General features: G+C 30.4%; 2 protein-coding genes and 1 long non-coding RNA gene across 9 annotated transcripts; 1 reads left to right on the top strand and 2 right to left on the bottom strand.

Annotated features, from left to right (window-relative positions):
• Positions 1 to 2,618: 2,618 nt before the first annotated feature.
• LOC133777713 (glutenin, low molecular weight subunit-like) lies at positions 2,619 to 3,272 on the bottom strand. The gene has a single exon (XM_062217459.1). The coding sequence runs from the start codon at positions 3,270 to 3,272 to the stop codon at positions 2,619 to 2,621; it is 654 nt and encodes a 217-aa protein (XP_062073443.1).
• Positions 3,273 to 3,768: 496 nt separating this feature from the next.
• Positions 3,769 to 11,171, bottom strand: LOC133785377 (uncharacterized). Of its 5 annotated transcripts, none has more exons than XR_009871413.1 (4): positions 11,034 to 11,171; positions 10,902 to 10,924; positions 10,643 to 10,697; positions 3,769 to 3,851 (listed from the first exon to the last, which is right to left on the bottom strand). XR_009871413.1 is itself a non-coding variant. In XM_062224631.1 (4 exons), exon 4 carries the CDS (start codon positions 9,358 to 9,360, stop codon positions 8,110 to 8,112), a length of 1,251 nt encoding a protein of 416 aa, XP_062080615.1. In that variant the 5' UTR covers positions 10,643 to 10,697; positions 10,902 to 10,924; positions 11,034 to 11,171; the 3' UTR covers positions 8,018 to 8,109. The 5 variants fall into 5 exon arrangements, 3 of the variants coding, with proteins under 3 accessions (XP_062080615.1, XP_062080613.1, XP_062080608.1); XM_062224631.1 differs by lacking the exon at positions 3,769 to 3,851 and adding an exon at positions 8,018 to 9,360; XR_009871414.1 differs by lacking the exon at positions 11,034 to 11,171 and having other exon boundaries at positions 10,902 to 11,015.
• Positions 11,172 to 11,353: 182 nt separating this feature from the next.
• LOC133785395 (uncharacterized) lies at positions 11,354 to 14,026 on the top strand. 3 transcript variants are annotated; one of them, XR_009871416.1, is made up of 6 exons: positions 11,354 to 11,483; positions 11,941 to 11,982; positions 12,380 to 12,447; positions 12,954 to 13,415; positions 13,718 to 13,858; positions 13,962 to 14,026. It is a non-coding gene; the product is annotated as an uncharacterized LOC133785395 (long non-coding RNA). The 3 variants fall into 3 exon arrangements; XR_009871417.1 differs by having other exon boundaries at positions 11,941 to 12,447; positions 12,954 to 13,091; positions 13,289 to 13,415; XR_009871415.1 differs by having other exon boundaries at positions 11,941 to 12,447.
• Positions 14,027 to 15,179: the final 1,153 nt, after the last annotated feature.

Below are 15,179 nucleotides of genomic sequence, written 5' to 3'. Positions count from 1 at the left end.
GTCAGTGTGCATTACATATAGCACAAAATCATGTTTTTCATGAGAGGACAAAACCTATTGAGGCAGACTGTCATTTAGTACGAGATTCAATTACAGATGGTTTAATTGTTCCTTCGTATGTGCCTACAAAGCAACAATTGGCAGGCATTTTTACTAAAGCTTTGGGTCAATCACAATTTGAATTTTTGTTGCGCAAGTTGGGTGTTCGCGACCTTCACGCTCCAACTTGAGGGGGTATTAGGAAATAATATTCAGTAATTATTGTAATTTATAATTATTTCTAATTTTATGTATAGTTATTATAGGAGAGTCTTGGGGTGCATGATCAGGGGTGATTAATCTTTGGGTTTCCTATTTTTGATATTGTAATTTGTATATATTTAGGGACTACGATTTGAATGATATACATAAATTGAGATTAATTTTAGCAAATATGCATGTCCAATATTTTGTTAAGGACATTTGGAGAATTGGACAATTATTATATCACCACCTCTTCCCAAAATTTAGGCAATTAGAATAATCACATTATTTATATGAAAAATAATTAGAGCGAAAATTAGTAAGTAATCTAAAAAAGTTAACTTATTAAGTCATTAAATAATTTTTTTCTGACAAAAGTTCATAAGTACTCTATTAAATTTAATGGAGGGTGACTAACAATTGTACCATTTTGTTGTAAATTTTCCTTTTTGCCACTGCACTACTATAAAAATACACTTTAATTTCAGTTTTTTCGCTTGTTATTATTTGGATCTTGCGGAAATATTAACCGAAATTAATCCAAACAAAGTTAAAAGTATTTAAAAACCGAAGTTAAATGTATTTTTCTATACAAAAATATATATTTACTTTATTTGTATTATAATTTTGGTTTTTTATAAAATATTTTAATAATTATTTTTTTAATTCTAATTTGCAATTATTTTAATATTAATAAATATATTTGAACATTCCAATAAACTTAAAATAAAATAAAATTTACAAACTATATAGACTTAATGTACATATATATATACATATTCATACATAAATAAAAGCTAAGTACCACATAAACATCTACAAGTGTTCATATAACTAAATATGTGAAGTTCACTTAAGTAATTATTTTAATTATTGAAATTTTTTAAGTATTAAATTTTTTTTTTAAAATTTAGCAGAATTTCCCCTATAAATATGACTACCCAAACCTGTTGACATTCAATTTACAACTAAAATTCGTAACAATTCATAGAGCAGATAAGCATAATCATGTCAAGTTTATCAGAAATTGAAGGGAGACCTCATACCAAAAGCAAAGCTTACTCTCCAATTTTACAATAACTCATGTTCATCCATTTTCCATCTTGAATGTTTACCTTGAATTTTGACAGTAACCATAAGCCCCGCAGTTCAAAGTAACATTATTCAGTCAAGAGGCGTGATAAAGTTACTTCAAACTATGGACTTATGGTTATCACCGCAGCACACATAAATTTTCGATATCTTATTCAAAACCTACCGCCAAACTTAAAATGTTTAAATTATAAATCTATAAATAAACTATTAAGTGTTTTTTTTTTTTGAATGACTCTTTTTCTTTTCTGGTGAATTATTAATAAACTGATGAACTGACTATAATTAGACTCAATTTATAAAAATTGAAAGTAAAAATATTGTATATATATCCTTTATTCGAAATCATATATTCTTATGTAATGAAGGAAACGCCTACGCTCAAATAATGTCTCGCTTATAATTTCAGAAGATACTTGAACAAAACAACTTTTCTTAACATGTTGCCAAAACAATTAAATTAGTATTGGGCAGCCTTAACTCTGATCAATCCAACTTCTCATTCTATAGGATAAGAAGTATTAATTATTAGATTTAAACATATGCATGTCCAATATTTTGTTTGGGTACATTTGGAAAATCGGACAATTATTATATCATATGGATAATCACATTATTCATATGAAAAAAAAAATTCTGCCCAAAGTCAATAACTAATCTGAAAAAGTTATACTTAATTCATTAATATTTTTTTTGGCCAAAATTCAATAATTAATTAGTCTAAAATGTTATACTTAATTAAGTAAATATATAACACTACAACATTTATTAATGGCATTAGCGGTGGTAAGCTCCACCGCTACTAAGCCACCCCTCAGTCGTAATTAACAATTATTGGCGGGAATCCGCCGCTAGATTCTCGTCGGTAATAAGTTGACGCTAATAAGAGTTATTAGCGGCAGACTGACAACCCGCCGCTAATGTATGTGTCAAAACCGATTAATAAAATTAATTAGCGACAGTTATTAGTTGCAGGGTCCGCTACTTATGATTTTTAAAATTTTATTTTTTATTATACTTTTCAATATAAATTAATATTAATTAAATTTAAATATTTTTTTTGAATCTTTAAATTTAAATATTTTAAAAACCAATTCATAATAATTTTTAATAAAATAAACAATTAATTAATTTAAACATAACCAACATTAAAATTAATACATAATTTTAATATTTATCAAACAAACTAACTAATACCAATATTGTCATAATAAATAATTACATTGTTAATTTAGTCAAAATACATAAACTAATAACTAAATATAATCATTAAGGTTAATTTGCTAATTATCTTTATCTTCAACATTCTGATGTGGCGGTGGCGGTGGCGGTGGCGGTGGCTGTGTTTGTGGCAGTGGTTGTGGTAGTGAAGGAATATAATGTTGCTGTGAAGATTGTCCAAGCGTGAGGTCCCCAAACTGATCCCGTGGTCGTGGGTGTATCGGGGTGGATAAAAAAGGTTGCTCCTGTTGTTGCGACCCGCCCCCAAACTCACCATATCTAAAAAATGGCTGCTGCTGCGAGGAGCCCCCAAGTTCACCATACCTAGAAAATGGCTGCTGCTGCGACGGACCTCCAACCTCACCATACCTAAGATTAGGCTGCGGATGCTGCATCGATCCTCCTGTAAAGTCGGTAAAGTTACAATATAGTGGATGAGACTGGGAAGAGCGTCCAAACATGTATTGATTTTGATATTGCGGAGGTTGTTGCGATGACATATATGGCGGATACTGTGGAGGAGGCTGGTACTGTTGTTGTGGCGGTGTATGAAGGTCAGGATGGGCGGTGTTACTCCGAGAAGACGTACCATCTTCAGATTGTGATGGCAAATACCTCTGCAGAAAACTGTCAAACCGTGGGTTATACAGACTACCGGATTGCTGGGGTGTCATCATCTGAATCGTCTCACGCAATGCCTTCATCATCAGAGCCATAGTAGTCATATCTTCATGAGGCGTAGAAGCAGTATGTGCTGGGGACTGACTTTGATTTGTAGAGCTGGAGGTTGACATTCTCCCTTTCCCTTTCACCCTATAACCCACACCTTTTTGGTAGTCAGATTTCTCCACGAGTACTTTATTTAGTATCTAGTATTGACCGGCCGGGGACGAATCAATGCGAGATTCATTACCAGACCCTTCACTCTGATGTTGAGACTGACTCGCGATGGGATCCGTTTCTACTTCCTCAGTTGTCGGTAAAAGGGAGTCTTCCACAACATGAATCATCTCATCATCTTCATTCTCATCAACCACCTCATTGGCAACAATTTCCTCCTCCTCGCCATGATAAATCCACTTATCATAAGATTGATGAAAACCCCTATCGAATACATGTGCTTGCACAACATCCAAAGATTCCAATCTATTATTTATGCATCTGACACATGGGCACCTAATTCTTCCATCAGAATCCTTATGTTCCGACGCCATCCTCAAAAAAGCTTGTAGACCATTCCAATATTCTTGACAACCACGATTTCTCAATGTTGTCCAAGACTTATCAATCGCCATCTACGGTGATATAAGAGAGTATAAGAAAGGAAAGATAAAAGAGCAAGTCTCATAATCCTATCATTTTAAAAAGTTTTATTATTTTAAATGTTTTATGATGCCTTATAAGAAGTGTTATTCCTGGACAAACTTGAGTTTTATGATTTCTTATTACTTAATTATTACTATAGTTAACAAATACTAAATATAATTACCAAATTAATAAATATAATTTAATATTTGTAAAATAAATGAAATTTATTTATAATGATTACATTTATATTAAACACCCATAATTTATTTATTTTTAATAATTTTAATAAATACCAGCATTTTTTATTATTATTAATTTATTACTATAATTAAATTTAGTTTAGTTTTTCAAATATTAAACTAATTATTAATTTAATATAATATAACCATTATTAAATTTAAATTATTTTTATCCATTTTAACATTTCTTACAAACTTTTTATTAGTGATTAAATTTTATTAAAATGTATAAAATTTCTACCAACATTTTGACTGCATAGCAACTATATTATAACATGTTCAAAAAATACATAATGTTTAACACAAATAACATAAATCATAACTAACATCATTTGTCATTGGCAGCAGAACCTACCGAATTTCCTATGGAGCAAAACCATCGTTTGTCATTGGCAGCAGAACGATTCCTTGATGATTCGGAGCAATATCGTCGACTAGTTAGGCGTTTGATTTATTTGGGTGTTACGCATTTTGATTTGGCTTATTCAGTTCATATTCTTTCCCAATTTATGCAACAGCCTTGGGAAGAGCATTGGGAAGTGACATTACGAGTTGTTCGCTATTTGAAAAAGAATCTTGGCCAAGGAATATTATTACGTGTTGATATCAAATTAAACTTGGAAGGATGGTGTGATTCTGATTGGGCAAGTTTTCCATTATTGAGGCGATCATTGAGTGGTTGGTTTGTTTTACTTGGTTATTCTCATATTTCCTAGAAAACCAAGAAGCAACCAACTGTTTCACGTTCCTCAGCAGAGGTAGAATATAGATCGATGGCATCTATTACCTGCTAATTGAATTGGCTCAAACAGTTGCTTGGGGAGTTGGGCACACAACATGATAAGGGAATGAGACTCTATTGTGATAGTCAGTCTGCGCTATATATAGCACAAAGTCATGTTTTTTATGAGAGGAAAAAACATATTGAGGCAGACTGTCATTTTGTACGAGATTCGATTACAGATGGCTTAATTATTCCTTCGTATGTGCCTACAAAGCAACAATTGGGAGACATTTTTACTAAAGCTTTGGGTCAATCACAATTTGAATTTTCGTTGTGCAAGTTGGGTGTTCGCGACCTTCACGCTCCAACTTGAGGGGGTATTAGGAAATAATATTCAGTAATTATTGTAATTTATAATTATTTCTAATTTTATGTATAGTTATTATAGGAGAGTCTTGGGGTGCATGATCAGGGGTGATTAATCTTTGGGTTTCCTATTTTTGATATTGTAATTTGTATATATTTAGGGACTACAATTTGAATAATATACATAAATTGAGATTAATTTTAGCAAATATGCATGTCCAATATTTTGTTAAGGAAATTTGGAGAATTGGACAATTATTATATCACCACCTCTTCCCAAAATTTAGTCAATTAGAATAATCACATTATTTATATGAAAAATAATTAGAGCGAAAATTAGTAAGTAATCTAAAAAAGTTAACTCATTAAGTCATTAAATAATTTTTTTCTGACAAAAGTCAGTCTGAAATATTATATACTTAATTAAGTTAACTTATAATTTTTTTGGCTGGATAAGTTACATTTTAAACTAATTTGGTCATGCACAAGTTCATAAGTACTCCATTAAATTTAATGGAGAGTGACTAACAATTGTACCATATTGCTGTAAATTTTTCTTTTTGCCACTATACTACTATAAAAATATACTTTAATTTCAATTTTTTCGCTTGTTATTATTTGGATCTCGCTGAAATATTAACTGAAATTAATCCAAACGAAGTTAAAAGTATTTAAAAACCGAAGTTAAAGGTATTTTTCTTTACAAAAATATATATTTACTTTATTTGTATTATAATTTTGGTTTTTTATAAAATATTTTGATAATTATTTTTTTAATTCTAATTTGCAATTATTTTAATATTAATAAATATATTTGAATATTTCAATAAACTTAAAATAAAATAAAATTTACAAACTATATAGACTTAATGTGTATATATATATATATAGGAGAATTCTTCTATAGGTGTTTCACTTTAAGCCCTACCGATAGGGTTCTCAGTGTTTACAACACGTGAATAGTTTTCAACGCGATTTTTTTTATGACCGTGTATATTGTAGCTATTTATAGCATCCTGCAAATTTTCAGAAAATTCCAAATAGTTTACAGTACCAAATACTAGGTTCAAATATGTTGTTGCACGCGTGACTAATTTTTTTTATGCGAGTGGAAAACAACATGTTTGAACCTAGTTTTCGGTATTGTAAACTATTCGAAATTTTCTGAAAATTTGCAGGATGCTATAAATAGCTACAATATACACGGCCATAAAAAAAAGTCGCGCCAAAAACTGTTCATGGGTCGAGAAACACTGAGAGCCCTACCGGTAGGGCTTAAAGTGAAGCCCCTATAAAAAAATTGTCCTATGTATATATACACATTCATACATAAATAAAAGCTAAGTACCACATAAACATCTACAAGTGTTCATATAACTAAATATCTGAAGTTCACCTAAGTAATTATTTTAAATATTGAAATTTCTTAAGTATTAAATATTTTTAAAAAAAATTTAGCAGGATTTCCCCTATAAATATGACAACCCAAACTTGTTGACATTCTATTTACAACGAAAATTTGTAACAGTTCATAGAGTAAATAAGCATAATCATGTCAAGTTTATCAGAAATTGAAAGGAGACCTCATACCAAAAGCAAAGCTTAGTCTCCAATTGTACAATAACTCATGTTAATCCATTTTCCATCTTGAATGTTTACCTTGAATTTTGACAGTATTCATAAGTCCCGTAGTTCAAAGTAACATTACTCAATCAAAAGGCGTGATAATGTTACTTCAAACTATGGACTTATGGTTATCACCGTAGCACACATAAATTTCTGATATCTTATTCAAAACCTACCGCCAAACTTAAAATGTTTAAATTATAAATCTATAAATAAATTATTAAGTTTTTTTTTTTTTTTGAATGACTCTTTTTCTTTTCGGGTGAATTATTAATAAACTGATGAACTGACTATAATTAGACTCCATTTATAAAAATTGAAAGTAAAAATATTGTATATATATCCTTTATTCGAAATCATATATTCTTATGTAATGAAGGAAACGCCTATGCTCAAATAATGTCTCGCTTATAATTTCAGAAGATACTTGAACAAAACAAGTTTTCTTATTGCCAAAACAATTAAATTAGTATTGGGCAGCCTTAACTCTGATCAAAACAACTTCTCATTCTATAGGATAAGAAGTATTAATTATTAGATTTAAACATATGCATGTCCAATATTTTGTTTGGGACATTTTGGAAAATCGGACAATTATTATATCATATAGATAATCACATTATTCATATGAAAAAAAAAATTCTGCCCAAAGTTAATAACTAATATGAAAAAGTTATACTTAATTCATTAATTTTTTTTTTGGCCAAAAGTCAATAATTAATTAGTCTAAAATGTTATACTTAATTAAGTAAATATATAACACTACAACATTTATTAATGGCATTAGCGGTGGTAAGCTCCACCGCTACTAAGCCACCCCTCCGTCGTAATTAACAATTATTGGCGAGAATCTGCCGCTACTTTCCCGTCGGTAATAAGTTGACGCTAATAAGAGTTATTAGCGGCAGACTGACAACCTGCCGCTAATGTATGTGTCAGAACCGATTAATAAAGTTAATTAGCGGTAGTTATTAGTTGCGGGGTCCGCTACTTATGATTTTTAAAATTTTATTTTTTATTATACTTTTCAATATAAATTAATATTAATTAAATTTAAATATTTTTTTTTGAATCATTAAATTTAAATATTTTAAAAACTAATTCATAATAATTTTTAATAAAATAAACAATTAATTAATTTAAACATAACTAACATTAAAATTAATACATAATTTTAATATTTATCAAACAAACTAACTAATACCAATATTGTCATAATAAATAATTACACTGTTAATTTAGTCAAAATACATAAACTAATAACTAAATATAATCATTAAGGTTAATTTGCTAATTATCATCATCTTCAACATTCTGATGTGGTGGTGACTGTGGCTGTGGCTGTGGCGGTGGCGGTGGCGGTGGCTGTGGCTGTGGTAGTGGTTGTGGTAGTGAAGGAATAAAATGTTGCTGTGAAGATTGTCCAAGCGCGAGGTCCCCAAACTGATCCCGTGGTCGTGGGTGTATCGGGGTGGATAAAAAAGGTTGCTCCTGTTGTTGCGACCCGCCCCCAAACTCACCATATCTAAAAAATGTCTGCTGCTGCGAGGAGCCCCCAAGTTCACCATACCTAGAAAATGGCTGCTGCTGCGACGGACCTCCAACCTCACCATACCTAAGATTAGGCTGCGGATGCTGCATCGATCCTCCTGTAAAGTCGGTAAAGTTACAATAGAGTGGATGAGACTGGGAAGAGCGTCCAAACATGTATTGATTTTGATATTGCAGAGGTTGTTGCGACGACATATATGGAGGATACTGTGGAGGAGGCTGGTACTGTTGTTGTGGCGGTGTATGAAGGTCAGGATGGGCGGTGTTACTCTGAGAAGACGTACCATCTTTAGATTGTGATGGCAAATACCTCTGCAGAAAGCTGTCAAACCGTGGGTTATACAGACTACTGGATTGCTGGGGTGTCCTCATCTGAATCGTCTCACGCATTGCCTTCATCATCAGAGCCATTGTAGTCATATCTTCATGAAGCGTAGGAGCAGTATGTGCTGGGGACTGACTTTGATTTGTAGAGCTGGAGGTTGACATTCTCCCTTTCCCTTTCACCCTATAACCCACACCTTTTCGGTAGTCAGATTTCTCCACGAGTACTTTATTTAGTGTCTCGTGTTGATCGGCCGGGGACGAATCAATGCTAGATTCATTACCAGACCCTTCACTCTGATGTTGAGATTGACTCGTGCCGGGATCCGTTTCTACTTCCTCAGTTGTCGGTAAAAGGGAGTCTTCCACAACATGAATCATCTCATCGTCTTCATTCTCATCAGCCACCTCATTGGCAACAATTTCTTCCTCCTCGCCATGATAAATCCACTTCTCATAAGCTTGATGAAAACCCTTATCGAATACGTGTGCTTGCACAACATCCAAAGATTCCAATCTATTATTTATGCATCTGACACACGGGCACCTAATTCTTCCATCAGAATCCTTATGTTCCGACGCCATCCTCAAAAAAGCTTGTAGACCATTCCAATATTCTTGACAACCACGATTTCTCAATGTTGTCCAAGACTTATCAATTGCCATCTACAGTGATATAAGAGAGTATAAGAAAGGAAAGAAAAAAGAGCAAGTGTCATAATCCTATCATTTTAAAAAGTTTTATGACGTCTTATGAGAAGTGCTATTCCTGGACAAACTTGAGTTTTATGATATCTTATTACTTAATTATTACTATAGTTAACAAATATTTTTTTTTTATTCATGGTAAAATTTATATAAATTTATCTCATGTTATTTTATGATAACTTGTGTTATTTTATAATGACTTCATTTTTCACAAATTATTTATGATAATTTATTATAAAACCTTTTTAAATTTTACACATTTATTTCCTAATTCATTAATTTTGCAATAATAAAATTAATTAAGTTATCCTTAATTATTACTATAGTTAATTTTAAACAAACTTAAATTGTTTTTTAATTTATAATTACCAAATTAATAAATATAATTTAATAATTGTAAAATAAACGAAATTTATTTATAATGATTACATTTATATTAAACTACCATAATTTATCTATTTTTAATAATTTTAATAAATACCAGCATTTTTTATTATTATTAATTTTATTACTATAATTAAATTTAGTTTGTTTTTCAAATATTAAACTAATTATTAATTTAATGTAATATAACCATTATTAAATTTAAATTATTTTTATCCATTTTAACATTTCTTACAAACTTTTAATTTGTAATTAAATTTTATTAAAATGTATAAAACTTCTACCGACATTTCAACAGCATAACGACTATATTATACATACCCAAAAATCTTAAACCTACAAATCAAAACAAATACTGTCCAAAAAATACGAAATATTTAACACAAATAACATAAACCATAAATGTCCATAATATATAGAAACTAGTTTTGACTTATTACTATCTGTAAAGAAGCCTTTGTTGTTCTAATTTATCTGATTCTTGTGGGAAAAAAAGTTTAAAAATGCTAACTCGGATTCTAATTCCAGAATAGCATATTTTCTATCACAAAGCAAGCACTCAAAAAAGGGAAACAATTACAAAAACAAAGAGATCTTCCCCCAACCACAACAAGACCACCAAAATACTTTGGTAATAAATATCAAATACAGGTTTTGAAACATTGAAATAGAATAAAAAGCCTAAATAAGCGACCCCACATAGCTAAAAAAGAAGCAGATACACCTTGGATTTTTCAACTTTATGGTTCTTGAAAGTATTTCAATAAAAACCCAAGAGAGTTATGCAGATCAAGGCCCATAAATTATATATACAATACAAAACACAAACACCGAGAAGGGAGTCAAATTAATTTACCTGCTTGAGAGCGTTAGCGAGAGAGTGACCAGTCAATGAAGACCAACAGATCAACCTGGTCATCACAAAATTCAACGTCAGAAACAACAACCAACCTCACCACAGACCCTTGGTCACTGAAAAAGCCCATAACTTTGGAATCTGAGAAAAGGGTCTTCCCCCTCAAATACCCAGTCGAAAGATTCCAAGTTCTCTCCCAATCTTTTTTTTTATTTTTCTGAAAGAAAAAATAATAATAATAGGGTTTGGGTTTACTCACTTGGCTTCTTGGGATTGCACGATCTGATTCCCCAGACGTGGTTGTTGAGAATGATAACGAACGGTGAGTTTCGTACAAAGGAAGAAGAAGAAGAAGAAAGAAAAAGGTAGAGAAATAGAATGGATGAGTTACCTTCTTTCTCAGACGGCTGCAAAAACGTATTTTGGAGAAGAAAAGAGAAGAGGCGGATCAAATGAGGGGCTCTGCATATTTTTTTCTATATACACGAGTATTAGCGGCGGAGCAGCCGCTGTTATCATTCTCCCGCCGGAAATAATATTCACTACTACAACATTTTAGGGTTTTCAAAAAGTTTCATTGTTGAGGAATTGGGCTAGTAACTAACTCCACCGGTTCATAAATATTGGGCCTATGAATATGATAAGTTCTTCACTTTAGGGAAAGTAAATGAGACCTTCTGTCAAAATAAAAAAAAAACTTTCCCTCTGTCTCTGAACGAAAAATTAGCTTCTTTGGCTGGTCTTCTTCCTGCCAGTGGTGACCTCGCCGCCGATCTGCTTTCGTATTCTCCTTGTAACCTTTTCCTCATCATTGCTACTACTTTCTTATGTAGTCATCTAAGTATGTTTCTTTCTCTTCCTCTAGGTTTTGTTTTCATTATATTGTTGCTGTAATTTTTTGAGATGAGCTTGAAATGATGGATCAAGCCAAAAATGATTGAAATAAAGTCATTGACAATTACAATGAGGTGTATCCACCTTAACTGCTGATGTGATTTTCTTTATGTAGCTAGTGCTCGTTTTGTAGTGTTTCTCACTGATATTTGTCACTGTAATATTACGCTACTTCTTTAGGAAGAAGAGTTATTAAAGAACACAACACTTGAGGTGAGAGTGTGAGGTCACAATTGACATAAGTGAAATATTTATAGTAATTGAGAAGACCTTTTGAATGTGTTTGTCTCTTAAATTAATAAATGATGATGAGAAAAGATGAGGTTGTATTTTACCACTTAATTGTCTCTAAATTATTTTATATAGTTTGCATTATTGCAAGTATTTTTCACTTTGTGCAACAGAGAGGGATAATTGCTTGGAAGAAGCATAACATCAACCATCAGGTCAGAATCCTCAAACCAATCTGTATAAGGAACTGCTTTGATGAGTTGTGATTGCATGATAGCATAATAGGTTATAAGAGAATCAATTATAAGTTTAGGTACTTTTTAATTATATTACAGCATTTGAAATGTTGTTTTGAACAATAATAATACATAGAAATGGCTTATAAATTTATGCTTCTGAAGGTTTATCATACTTTGTCGAAGCAGAGAAGAAAGACTTAGGAGTTCTTGTACTTGATTTTGGGTCCTTGACAAGCATTTATGATAGTTAGCTTTATTCAGGCTCTTCATTGGTGATTTTTCTAAATTTGAACACTGTGGGATACAAAATTTATTGCAGAATTTGAGATTCTGTACTGACAGATTCTTATGCTACTTAAAGTCTTCTATGCAGCTTTGAAAGTCTTTTTGGCTTGGGTAGTTTTAGAGGAATAGGGCTAAAGCTAAAGCCTTTCAATTAAGGTAATGTGACATCTCACTTTTAGAAGAGTAAAAATGCCATTATATGCTCATGAAAAACACTGGTCAGATTTATCTTTTCGATAGTATAAGAACTCACATGGTCATACCGCCTATTTCTGATTATTGTTATATTTTTTAAGCTCAAAATAATAAATAAATAAATAAATATTTCTTTGTTTTTATTCTCTCTTTTCTTGGTCTATTTGAAGACTTAAAGAAGCTTTTTATCTTTAAATCTCACTTTGGAGCTTGAGCGAGAATCAATTTTTCTTCAACTTTAAGAATTTTGAAGAGTTGTGACCAGTTGGATTGAAAAGTATCTTTCTGGGCTCACCAGAATGGATGTCAACATATTTTATGAACATCTACTTTGAAATTTGAAAGCAAAAGTACCTTGAGGGAGGCATTGGATAAGTAGATATTTTTTTCTTGGTGTTATAGAGTATATAATGTTCTTATTCTAGATCAATGCTTTATGCTGTGTCATTCAATTAAAAACATTTCAGGTCTGATCAAATTAAGGCAGTAGAAATCCTTAGCAGTTTCTGCATAATCTTAGAAACATTAGATAGTCTTTGCTTGATGTGCACATATGAAAGTTAAACTCGATTGGCCTCAAGAGCTGCATTGAGACTACAATTATGGTAAGTTTATCTTTATGCTCTAAATTTGAACTCTTGCCACCGCATACAAATTTCAGATTCCAAATTTACAATTGGCTTAATTGTATTTGAATAATGTAAGTAGCTGCTGCCCTGTTTTCTTGAAACTTTAGTACTTTAAATGATTTATTTTTTTCCAATTCTTCTTGACAGTGTGTTTTTTTTTTTATTTGACAAAGCTATGCAAGAGACACTATTATCACCATTCACAGTCCACCAACCATCCCATCCCTGTTCAGGAGGAGTTGTTCTGGGATTTTCATGGTTTCTAAATCTAAGTAAATAGCAAAGCTTTTCCAAGAGAAGGTAAGCTTAGGATTAAGTTCTTTCTCAGTTGTTATTTGTTTTGTGTTATGATAGGTGAAAGTGCACCCTGTTTTTCACTCATAGTTTTCATGTGTGTATTTATATAAAAGTTTCTTTCGAAATTTTAGAATCATATCAACAGATCCTTATGTTACATAAATTCTTCCATGCAGTTTTGAGAGTCTATTTTTGCTTGGATAGTATTATATATCCTCTTGCTTGGATTATTTTTACTGCTTTAATTATTCTCCGAATGTGCATGCTTTGGCTAATCCTCAGCAGTTTTAATTAAAGCATTTCAGGTCCGATCAAATTAAGGCAGTAGAAATCCTTAGCAGTTTATGCAAAATCTTTTAGAAACAGTAAATAATCTTGGCTTGATGTGCCTATATGAAAGTCAAACTTTATTGATCTCAAGGGTTTTGTCTGAGACTACAATTATGGTAAGTTGTTTAGAACATATTCATGCTCTAAGATTTTTATCAATGTTTAATATTTTTTAAGCTTGTTATTTAATTTTTTCCCTTTGCCTTCTGGTTGATGCAGGACAGACAAACCAATCTATAATTCTGTGAGAATTGCTCACCATGTCTTCTCCTTACATTTTTTTTTTAAAGAAAATTATATGCTAAACTTTTTTTACTTGAGACATGTTTATTGGTTTTAAGTTTGTGTTCTAAATTTGGTGAGGTACTGTCTTCAGAGTATACCACATGATCCAGTGATGAAAGATTCGAGTTCGACTACAAAATTTTAGAAGTGTTTTTATTTTAGAAATGTTTTGTACTGCACTTAATTACTAATGTAATGATATTAATATTTTGTCAATATTTGTTTTGGTAATATATTTTATCAAAATATATAATAAAATTTATTAAAATATGATATAAATAAAAAATGATAATTTGTTTTAAAATATATGACAACAATAAATGCTATTACATTTATAATATAACAAACAGAAATTGTTATAAATTTATCAGTTATAAGGGTGCTGATTGCTAACCTTTAAAAAAACAGTTTTTTATTTAATTAAATAAATATTTGACAATTTAACATAAAATAGTGATTGGTAACTTTATTTTTATTTATTATTTTTTTAAATTTTAAACTAAATTTATTAAATTTTGAAAATAGAAAATTTTCACTTTCAAAATTATTTTAAATTGTTTTTAACTTTTAATTTTCTTTTTATTCTCTTCTTCAAATCATCACCTCATTTTATATTGCTAAGCAAAACATAAAAATAAAAGTTATCAAACGTATTGATTATTTTTTATTTTTAAAAACAAAAAAGAAAAGTAGTTATCAAACATGTTTTTATTTTTTTTAAAATAAAAAACAAAAATAAAAATAATATTTCTATTTTTGTGTTTAAAAAATTTAAATTTTTTTTTACCAAACACAACCAACATATTATAGTGTTTTGTTTAGAAAATTACAACTATAACCAAACATTATCATTAATATAATATAACAAGCATAAAATATTATAAAAGAATCTATAATAATATTTTTTATAACTCTTAATGTCATGAAGTATGCATAATTTTTTGCGCCTGATAAATAGATATTATATATATTATAACATAGAAAAATTGTTATATAATAGTTAATTATAGCCCTATTGATAACATATTTAAAAATTATTATAAAAGAGTCTAGATTTTAATAACATGATTTATGTTAGCATTTGATAAAGTATTATAAACTATTTTTTATTGCACTTTTTCAGAGTTATTCTAAATGTTTTTTCTTGCAGTG

Source organism: Humulus lupulus, chromosome 1 (assembly GCF_963169125.1).
Source record: "Humulus lupulus chromosome 1, drHumLupu1.1, whole genome shotgun sequence".
Taxonomy (NCBI): domain Eukaryota; kingdom Viridiplantae; phylum Streptophyta; class Magnoliopsida; order Rosales; family Cannabaceae; genus Humulus; species Humulus lupulus.
This window is presented reverse-complemented; position numbering and strand designations above follow the sequence as displayed.

Excerpts from the sequence above, each read along its gene's own strand:
- LOC133777713 (XM_062217459.1), bottom strand. The coding sequence starts at position 3,272 with ATGGCTCTGATGATGAAGGCATTGCGTGAGACGATTCAGATGATGACA.
- LOC133785377 (XM_062224624.1), bottom strand. The coding sequence starts at position 10,705 with ATGACCAGGTTGATCTGTTGGTCTTCATTGACTGGTCACTCTCTCGCT. Across the intron at positions 9,361-10,642 it reads TCGCTAACGCTCTCAAGCAG|ATGGCAATTGATAAGTCTTG; the intron begins GTAAATTAATTT and ends ATATCACTGTAG.